Genomic DNA, 9959 nt, shown 5'->3' with positions numbered 1-9959 from the left:
GGAATGGTCCTCCTCCATCTGGGAACAGGACCCTTGTAGGCCGGCCAGTGGCAGCAGGGATTCCAGGGAGAGGTGGAAGGAAGGGTGGCTGGGCCTGGTGTGCTGGGCCAGCCACGCTGACCCGGCAGAGCAGCTGCGGCCGGTCACCCTCACGGACAGACCATTCTGAAGTGCGCCCGCACTCACCTGCCTGCGTCAATTCAGGCATGGCAAACTGCGTCCGCGCCAAATGGGCGCATGTGCGTGCGCACACACACACACACACACACACACACACAAAATATCTTTACCTTAACTTTCTCACTAGAGAGGTCACCATGACTCACAACTCAATAGCATTTTGGGCTGTTTTATTTTTAGCCCTGGACAACTCCTTTCAAGACAAGACACGGTCACAAACATTAGGCACTTGTTCACCGACATGAAACTATTAACATTGCAGTTTCCAAACGGAAGTCTCAGGTACTCCCAGTAAACAGTTCAGACCCTGGTAAAGATCTCATCCTGTGTTCTGTATCACATTATTGTAAACTTTCTGCCTGGAGCATGGGCCCGGGAACACGGATGAACGCTGCTCCCTTTCATGCAGCCACCGCTGGAAAGCACAGCTTGGCTTTTGCCCCGTTTTGAGAGCTCCTGTTTGAGGACCTTCACTGGAGAGGGGCCAGTTGCATGGCCCACGTTGCACCAAAGGCGCACGGGCCGGTGTGCCATCACCCAGTTCCCGGGGCTCACGGCTACCTTAGAACCCCAGGCTCCCTCCCATGTTATCAAGACTTGCCCCCACTGTGGGTGTTCCAAAGAACAGAACAAAACTCCTGGTTTTGAATATAGTTCTAGAAGCATGCAAACGAGGTGCCTCTGGCATCCCTGCCTGCCTCCCTGCGTTGCTCGTCCAGACCTCCCGGGGGGGGCCACTCCAAAGAACACCTACCTGAGGTGTGGGGGTTCGGTCTGCTGGCTGACAAATCCTACCCCCTGCAGCCCTGCCTCACACCGCCCCCTGGACTCAGGACAACAGGCTTGCAGAGAAAATGCTCGTGGTACTAGTTAGGGTCCAGATGCAATAGCAGCGAAAAGTGACAGGTGCCCAAGACCGCGTGTGAGGGGACAACTACCTGGCCCTGCCCCTCTTTGGTTGGGAGCCAAAAGCACCCGGCCCGGCCGCAACCTGGCCAGCGTAACAAAGCCCTTTATCGCGTGCTCCAGGTCCGCTGACCCGAAGAACTACCCGCTCAAGCCCCAACCTACAAAAGGAGTGACACGCACGCACGTATCATCATGTTCCTACAAGGGGAATGTGCCGAGGAAACTAGAACAGAGGGACTTTCAAGGCGGCGCAACTTCTCTGCTATTCGACTTGCTCATCCTCTCCTGGGGTGATGAACTTCCTGCCGCGGCCCGGTTCAGAGCAAGTTCACCCCGTGCTTCAGCAGCTTCTGCTTGGCTTTGCCGGGGAGGCTGAAGGCGCCGTCCTGCGGACTCGGGAAGCCGGAGCTCCGCGCCGCCACCGCCAGCTGCTGGAAATAGGTCTCCTGGACGGGGCTGCAACAGGCATACACGGCCGTGGAGGCGTTTCTGAGGGGGAAGAAAGAAGACAATGGTCCCAGGCTGCCTGGGCAGGCCTCTGACCACACAGAGACCTCGGGAGGTGCTCGGCAGGGGCCCAGCGACCCCAAATGCTGGCGGGACGGGGCGGGGGGGGGGGGGGGCCAGCTGCTGCGGTCCGGGGTTCGACTTGCGCACTCGAGTTCCAGGCTTCGGTGCCAAGAGACGTCTTCCTTCCTTTCGACTCTCTGGAGGCTGGCGCTGTCCGTGGCGGCCCTGGCCACAGAGCCCGAGGTTAGGGTAAGTGCAGGACTGTGCTGGTGGCTGCACGTTTGGCTGACAGCAGAGCAGCTCCGCCAAGCGCTCTCGGGCAGCCTGGCTCAGTCCTCACCCAGCCTTACGCAGCAGCGGCGGCGAGGGCACCTGGAGGCGCAGGGCTGGGCGATGCCGCCAGGCTGACGAGCACGGACAGTGTCCACGGAAGGCGGCTGCATGAGTGGGGGCAGTGAGGGCAGAGGAGAGGGCTGCGGCATCAAGTGACAGGAAACCTGTCACAGAAGCGGAGGGAGGGGTGAGGGGCCCGGGCAAAGGAGGACCCACTAGGGAGGAAGTGACTCCGGGGCCAGGCAACCACCTGGTTCCCCGATCCTGCCTGTCTCGGACTATTTCCCCGCTGGGCCTCAGTTTCTCCAAGTCTAGTAAAAGGGAGTGGAGTCAGGGACCCTGGGCCCAGCTCACTGGGATTGCTGCTTCCAGGGGAGGTAGGAGGAGAATCCCATCTTCCTCCAGCTTCCCCCTCTGGGACCTCAAGGGGCCACCTGGCCTACGTGTCTTGTGGCACTTGCTAGACAGCGGGATGAGTCACGGACGAGCCATCACAGGCACCCGGAGGGAGCACCGCGGCCTGGTGGCTACAGGCCTGGAGCTGGGCTCACACACGCATGACCCCAGGCCCGTGGCTTCCTGGCTGGGTGCCCCCTGCTAAGTTACTCCTCCTGAGTCCCAGCTCTAAGTCCCGGATCTGCAAAATGGATATGACAACAGTGAATCCCATCGCTGAGACTTTTCTTGAGACTAAATGAGGAAAACACACAGAAACTGCTTAGTACATGGTGAGTGGTTAAGAAATGGTGGCCGCTGTTTCTGTTACTATTAAAATAAGCCACGGATGCCAACACAAAACCCCACTTGGCTCCAAAATACTGCAGGGCCACAAGGTGGTTAATACATCCCAAGCTGACATTTGACTCATTTCCATCCCTCTCTAAACAACCTCCCCCCCCCCCCCCCACACACACACCCTGACACAACCGGTTCCCAAACCAGTGACTGTAAATGTCCCTCTAGGTTGCCAGCTTGGGGCAGCTCTGACTTAAAGCCAGAGGAGGCACATTTATTATGGGAAAATATCCTGAAATACTGACCCCCGGGTACAGGGCATTAGCACCACGTCACCATGATGGCCGAGGCCCCCGTGTGCGTCTGTGGGAGTCCAGCGCCCGCGCCCCTCCCTCTCGACCACCCTGCCCGCCCCTGAACTGGAAATATGGGGACACAGTGGGCACTTCAGAGTCAGAGAGACGTGGGTTCAAATCCTGGCTCTGCCCCTTAATCAGAATGTGACCCTGGGACAAGTTGCTGATCCTTTTTGTGCTTCGGTATCCGCCTCTATACAATGAAGAGGAAAAAACGCACTTTCCCAAATCGTTGCCAGGATTCGGTGGAATCACAGACATACAGTGGGCCCTCCCCTTCTGCCCTCTAACTTGCCTTATGTTCTCCTACCGGTTTCATTAGAGAAGCATGTAGGGAGAGAAAGGAGAACTCAGTTGGTTAAATACTATAAATTACAATGCTAATTATGGAGCTATACCTACCAACATGGCGATGGGTAGGATACATCATAAAGTGAAAAAAGAAACTTGTAAAAACAGCACGTTAGTGTGATCCTGTTTTCTAGAAGAAAAGCTATTAGCATAATGAAAATACTGACCGTCTATGTTTTATAAGCAAAAAAGCAACCCCCAAACAACAAAACCTGGAGTACGAGACACCAAACGATTATCTGTGGGGATCTTTTGGGTGTGTGGCGGGTGAGGGGAGGCGAGCGTTTTACTTCACAGATTCGGGTCAGTCTGTTTTGCTGTAAGCACATGACTCAGGTCAGATGGCAGCAACAGCACTCAGGCATCGCTCCAGGCAAGGGACAGAGGCCCCCTGTCCCCGCAAGGCGGTGGGGACCTCAGCTTTCCTCACTGTTGCAGCTTATCGTCTAAAGCAGGTCCGAGCCCCAGGCAAGTCCCCAGAAAATACAGGACGTGGGAAAGCATGACAGGAGGTGACGGCGGGCAGGGGAGCGGACCCAAGGAGAAGCACTGGAATGTCCTTCATTTCGTGATGCGTAAGGCTGTGGCCCGGACCCCTGGGAAGGCCACTCTGGGTGCAGGACTTCAAGAGGGACCCTGGGGGACGCTCACCTGATGGTCATCTCATACAGCGCAGGCAGCCGGGCAAAGTCCGAGTGCATGAGGCCGACGGCCCGGAGAAAGCGGCGGTCCTGGGTGGTGGCCACCTGTGGCAGGTTCGCTTGTGGAAGAGGACACAGAGGTTGTGGCAGGGGACTCCCCCGGCCGACCGGCTCACCCCCGGCACTGTAGGCTGGGAGAGCGTGTGGCTCGCGGCCACGGGCGCAGGGGCCCAGGGTGTCGGCCACCTACGGCTGCCACCATGCGACGCAGCACGCGCTATCCCTGTGAATGAGCAACGCCGGGTTTCCGCCCATGGATCCCACCGCTTTGAGGCAGACCTTATCACAGATATTTGAACATGTGTGTGCTTCTCTCCAAATGTTGGAGAAACAACCAAAAAAAGACAAATGAGTAAGGGAGTGTTTGCCAAGCGGATTCTAAACTCAGTGGGAGCTGGCTCCAAGCGAGAAAGCAGCCTCTTAACCGCGGTCCACAACTCCGGGCGGAGCACCAACAACGGGGCGCCGGCCCCGAGTATGAACCCACCGCGGCGGGGCGGCGGGCTCGCGCGGAGCCGGGAGGAGACACCCTGGCCCCGCAAGCCTCTCCTTACTGGTCAGCACATTCTGGATGCGGTCATAATGCGTGAAGTTGTACGTCCTGCTGGGGAAGGCAGCGGCGTCTTTGGGCAGCGTCTCCTTCAGGTGGACCTCCAGCCCGTTCAGGGACGCCAGGCTGCTGTGGTACTGCGGACGGGCAGCGGAGACTTAGGAATATCCCCGTGGCCATCCGATTGAGCAAAAACGACCCTTGGGGCGACGCCTGGGCGGCTCAGTCGGCTAAGCACGCGACGCTCAGTTTCGGCTCAGGTCGTGATCTCATGGTTCGGGAGTTCAAGCCCTGAGTCAGGCGCCACGTGGAGAGTGCGGAACCTGCTTGGGATTCCCTCTCTCCCTCTCTCTCTGATCCTCCCCCGCTGGTACACGTGTGTGCACACACACTGTCTCTCAAAATAAATAAGTAAACTTAAAAAGAAAGGACTCTGACCGGTGTTTTTACCCATTTTTAGGGAAGTACTAACTCTTGCCCTTATGTTTTGATGTTTTCCTAAAATGGCAGAAAAATCAGAAGACAGGTGAACGGAAAAGCTGAAAAGGAAGCAGAGAAAAACGGTCCATAACCTGACCACATAGTCGTCGCCACTGCCGGCATCTTGGTACATCTTCTGACCGTGACTTTCCCGCCCAGGCACACATTTTCATAGCACGGGTGGCCGGTGCCCCCCCCCGGGGTTCGCGCCCGGGGCCGGGGGGGGGAGGCGCGCCCCCCCCCCCCCCCGCGATCGTCTGCAGTGAGTTTGCCTCTCTCTGGGGCATCTAGAATAGTACCAACCACACCCCCAAACAGGGGTCAGATGGACTTCTGTGCTCTGTGGTTCAGAGGAGGAATCTGGTTGAGGAAAGCTGTCTGGGAGGGGAGGCCCAACCACCTGTATTTTTTTTTTTTAATTTTTTTTTTCAACGTTTATTTATTTTTGGGACAGAGAGAGACAGAGCATGAACGGGGGAGGGGCAGAGAGAGAGGGAGACACAGAATCGGAAACAGGCTCCAGGCTCTGAGCCATCAGCCCAGAGCCTGACGCGGGGCTCGAACTCACGGACCGCAAGATCGTGACCTGGCTGAAGTCGGAGGCTCAACCGACTGCGCCACCCAGGCGCCCCAACCACCTGTATTTTAAAACAACCTCCCAGGACGAGTCACGTGCAGGTACAGCTGAGAACACAGAACTACACCATTTTGTAGGATTCTTTTTTTCTTTTTTTTTTTTTTTTTATTTTTAACGTTTATTTATTTTTGAGACAGAGAGAGGCAGAGCATGAACAGGGGAGGGACAGAGAGAGAGGGAGACACAGAATCCAAAGCAGGCTCCAGGCTCTGAGCTGTCAGCACAGAGCCCGACGTGGGGCTCGAACCCACGGACCGTGAGATCATGACCTGAGCCGAAGTCGGACTCTTAACCAACTGAGCCACCCAGGCGCCCCGTAGGATTCTTTCTTTATAGAATAAAAATGGGATCAAACCATAAATAACGATTGATATGAGTTTTATAGCTTAATGATACAGCATGAACTATGCTCTCCGTCCTTAAAACTATTCTCTTGCAACGTCAAATATCATTCTCCAATGGCTGTCTGGTAGTCTTTGAGTTCCGCTTTGGACTTGACCAAATACATCGGTCGCAGCCTGAGGGACTCGGTCTGAAGCAGGGCCCCCTCCCGCCCCGGTCCTGAGGCTGCTTTGGCCACGAGAAGGCCACCGCCGCCCCGGGGAAGCAGGTGGCTCATCCTGGCCAGATGATCAGGGGCAAGTTAACTGAATTTTCTGTGTCTCACTTTTTTTTTCCATCTGCAAAATGGGACGACGACAGGGCTGTTGAGTGCAGTAAGTGAAAATAACACATATAAAAGTCCACTGTAAGCTCTGAAAGTGCTACCCTGGGGGAAAGGCATTTTTACAGAGTCAAGAAAGCGAAAGTTATCGTCAAAGAAGAGGGATCTTTTTAACGGGCACTTTTAACCACCACTCGTCTGTGGACTGTTACTCAACAGCCGTGTAGAAAAATAAGCACACGTGAAAAGTACAGAGTTGGAAGTGTACTGGGCTCATGTTAGTTCTTCTCTCTGAGTGTCTTAGAAGTGATTTGCGGGGCACCTGGGTGGCTCAGTTGGTTGAGCGTCTGACTTCAGCTCAGGTCACGATCTCGTGGTTTGTGAGTTCGAGCCCCGCATCAGGCTCTGTGCTGATAGCTGGGAGCCTGGAGCCTGCTTCAGATTCCATGTCTCCGTCTCTCTCTGCCCCTCCCCCGCTTGTGCTCTCTCAAAAATGAATGTTAAAAAAAAAAAAAAATTAAAAAAAAAAAAAAGAAGTGATTTTCAAAGGCAATACATCTGCACACAAGGGTTCAACCTTTATATCCGCAGCGCCTAGCACAGTGCCAGGCCCCTAGTAGGTACGCGATAAACATCAACACAGTGAGCAGATAAAGGGGCAGATCCAATGCAAGCACATCCCACTTATGGGCTATTGCGTTTAAACTGAGGTGCGTGGTAAAAAAGTCAAAGGACCCATGCTCAGGGATCTCCTGGTCCGATCATCGCTATAGCATAACAGACACAGCCCTTCACCGATGCTAACGAGCCTATCTGAATAGATGGGCGCACACCCGCACAACCTGTTGCCAGGAAATCAGACTACAGCCTCGCTGGAAGTTTCTGGACCTCAGGAACCTCGTAACCGTCATCCCTTCCATCCTGAGCTGGTGCCCAAAGGAGGGGATAATGGGGACAGAAAGTGAGGTGTGCTAAAACCCGAGTTTTTCCTGTGGGTACTGAACTCTGCTTCTGGAATTTTCTGCCCAACTTGTAGTCAAGGTAAAATCACTTAAGCAAAAACACACATTCACACGATGTTGTGTCAAATGATATGCAGACGAGTTTTTACTGGGAACCAATGCTGTCATCTATATGAGGGGTCAGCAAACCACGGCCCGGGTGCCAAATCCAGCCAACTGCCTGTTTTCATAGAGCCTGAGAGCTAAGCATGGTTTTTACAAATTTATATGGTTAGGAAAAAAAAAATCAAAAGAATAATATTGTGACATATGAATATCACACGAAGTTCCAATTTCCGTATCCATGAGTAACGTATTATTGGAACACAGCCACTACGTTTATTTACATGTTGTCTGTGATTGTTATTGTCTTACAAGAGCAAAGCCGAATAATTGTACAAAGCTGAAAATATGTGCTAGGTCTTGCTTTACATTCCAAGTTTGCCAAGCCCTGATATATGCTAACACACACGTGATCCCCATGACGGCCCCAGGATATATGAAGCTGGGCTGATTCCTGGACCCTCCAGCTTCTAATCCACGGTAAAGCAAGGGGCCTGAATGTCAGCGTGTGCCAAAATGTGCTGAAGAAATGATGCAATAACATGCACTCACCCAAAGCACGAGTTTCACGGGGGACAGGTGCATTTTCATGAGGTATTTTGTGCTAACACCGTGGCACTAACCTCAAGCCTCATCTACCGTGCACAGACAGCTCAAAGTCCTACTGTAGCGATGAATAACTGATCTGATCACTGTACTTGAAGGTCGGTGAGATTATCTTGGGTTTTGAGAAGGAAACTATTGGTGGCTCTATGCTGCCCCCTGGTGTGAGCGTACTCCGTTTTCTCTGAACCATTCCCCACCTCTCTTAGCGGCTCCCCCCCCCCACCCCTTTCCACCTGCTCCCCACCCCCGGCCGGCCGAGGCAAACACGAAGAGGTGGCAGATCATCTGCTAAAAGACGAGTTGGCAAATGGCACGAAGATGACCTGGTGGTGTGTAACGTGACCAAGGAGCCCTTTCAAAGAGGGCGGGGGAGGGGGTGTCCTCACTGCCACATCTGAACTGTAGTTTACCATTCTTCAGGGGACTGGCTTTTCTAGACAGCAACAGAGGGTCTGGAGGGAAATCAGGTCAAGTGTTTTGGATGCAGGCCCAGGACAAAAAGGCAATAAAACATCTCTCCCAATTATAAAACAGGCAACCTCTGGGCTTGGTCAACAAAACCTGCTCTCAAAACGGCAAGCCGATCAAAGTTATTCCTGACCCTTTTTAGAAAAGACGAGTTTTTCTTCTTCATTAAGCTGCCTCTCTTTCCTGGGGCCCACCCATCTGTTTCTCCTTTGCATGAAAGCCCACAGAGGCCGCTGTCCTGATATGGAGGACCTGCTCATGATAAACCAAGTCAGACCCCTTGAGGGTCAGATCAGTGGGGGAACAGACAGGCGGGGGCGGCGAGACGAGGAACAAACAAAAATTCCAGAGCCTCCACTCCCATCAGGTCTCCCGATGAGGCTGTTTTCTTCCTGGTAGAACGGGGATTACAGTGCCTACCCCCAGTGCTGTTCTCAGGCTTGGCTGAAGTAACAGATGTAAAGGCTTCAGCATACAGTGAATGCAGAATACATTTTAATCTACTTCCTTCCTCAGGAGCAGCCCGTGCTATTTTTTCTTTTTCTTTTTTTCTTTTTTTTTTTGGTGGGGGAAAAGTAAAGGTATCATATCCACTTCACCGCACCTGAATGCTGGGCCTTCAAAACAACCTGTCTACGGCTTGGCACGAAGCAGAAGAGGCCATGAAAACCAAGGCATCGGGGAGAGGACGCCCACAGAACCACCACCATGCGTCCCCATGCAGTGTCAGAAGGAGACAGATAAGTCACTCAGAGTTGCAGGGAAGGAGGGTGCGGGAAGCGAACAGGCCGCCCTGGGTACTGCGGGGTCTGTGGAGCGGGGAGATAAGCCAGCCAGGGCTGGAGAGGGGCAGCGGCTTGCCTCGGGGCTCTGTGCAGAGGAAGCTGCCTTCCCTCCCCGCTCTGTGCTCCAAGGTGACCCTCTCACTTATGGAGGGTCACCAGCCCTGCATGCTAATGAGATCAGCTTAGAATAATATAGATTTAAGAACAAAAACAAGGCAAGCCCCAGGACACCATCTGCCCTGCAGCAACTTCTGCCAACTAAGGCAAGACTGTTACTATAGCAACTGGATCTCCAGTGTGGGCCTAAGCTCCAAGCTCGGAGCAGGTCAGTTCACTGCTACAAGCAGGGAAGGGGCTGGAATGCTCGAAGGGGAGCCTTCCGGAGCCAGTCAGCATTTCAGATGTGCAAGGTCCTTTAGGAAGGAGCTACAGATCACCGCAGTTCGGTGCAGGGAGACTACGGCCTCCAGAACACTCCCCACCCAGGCTGTGGCACGTGCAGAGGACAGACTCCAGCTGACACAGAACCCGCAGGTGCCCGGGCTGGGAAGTGAGGCCCCAGGGGACGCGGGGCGGGGGGGGGGTGTTCTGGAGGCCGTAGTCTCCCTGCACCGAACTGCGGTGATCTGT

General features: G+C 54.2%; 1 protein-coding gene across 8 annotated transcripts in view; it reads right to left on the bottom strand.

The window, feature by feature from the left end:
- Window positions 1-329: 329 nt before the first annotated feature.
- The window catches only part of HPS4 (HPS4 biogenesis of lysosomal organelles complex 3 subunit 2), a 28052-nt gene continuing 18422 nt past the window's right edge, over window positions 330-9959 (bottom strand). For 5 of the 8 annotated variants that reach the window (XM_040464093.1, XM_040464095.1, XM_040464092.1 and 2 more), the window contains 3 exons: window positions 4630-4762; window positions 4026-4134; window positions 330-1824 (listed from right to left, as the gene is read on the bottom strand). In XM_040464093.1, the coding sequence (XP_040320027.1) occupies window positions 1407-1824; window positions 4026-4134; window positions 4630-4762 (660 nt within the window). In that variant the 3' untranslated portion in view covers window positions 330-1406. Of the gene's footprint in view, window positions 2097-3318; window positions 3330-4025; window positions 4135-4629; window positions 4763-9959 lie in introns of all 8 variants that reach the window. The other 3 variants (XM_040464099.1, XM_040464098.1, XM_040464096.1) reach the window with 3 other exon arrangements.

This window comes from Herpailurus yagouaroundi, unplaced genomic scaffold (genome assembly GCF_014898765.1).
Source record: "Herpailurus yagouaroundi ecotype Mexico unplaced genomic scaffold, PumYag 428, whole genome shotgun sequence".
Lineage (NCBI taxonomy): Eukaryota > Metazoa > Chordata > Mammalia > Carnivora > Felidae > Herpailurus > Herpailurus yagouaroundi.
This window is presented reverse-complemented; position numbering and strand designations above follow the sequence as displayed.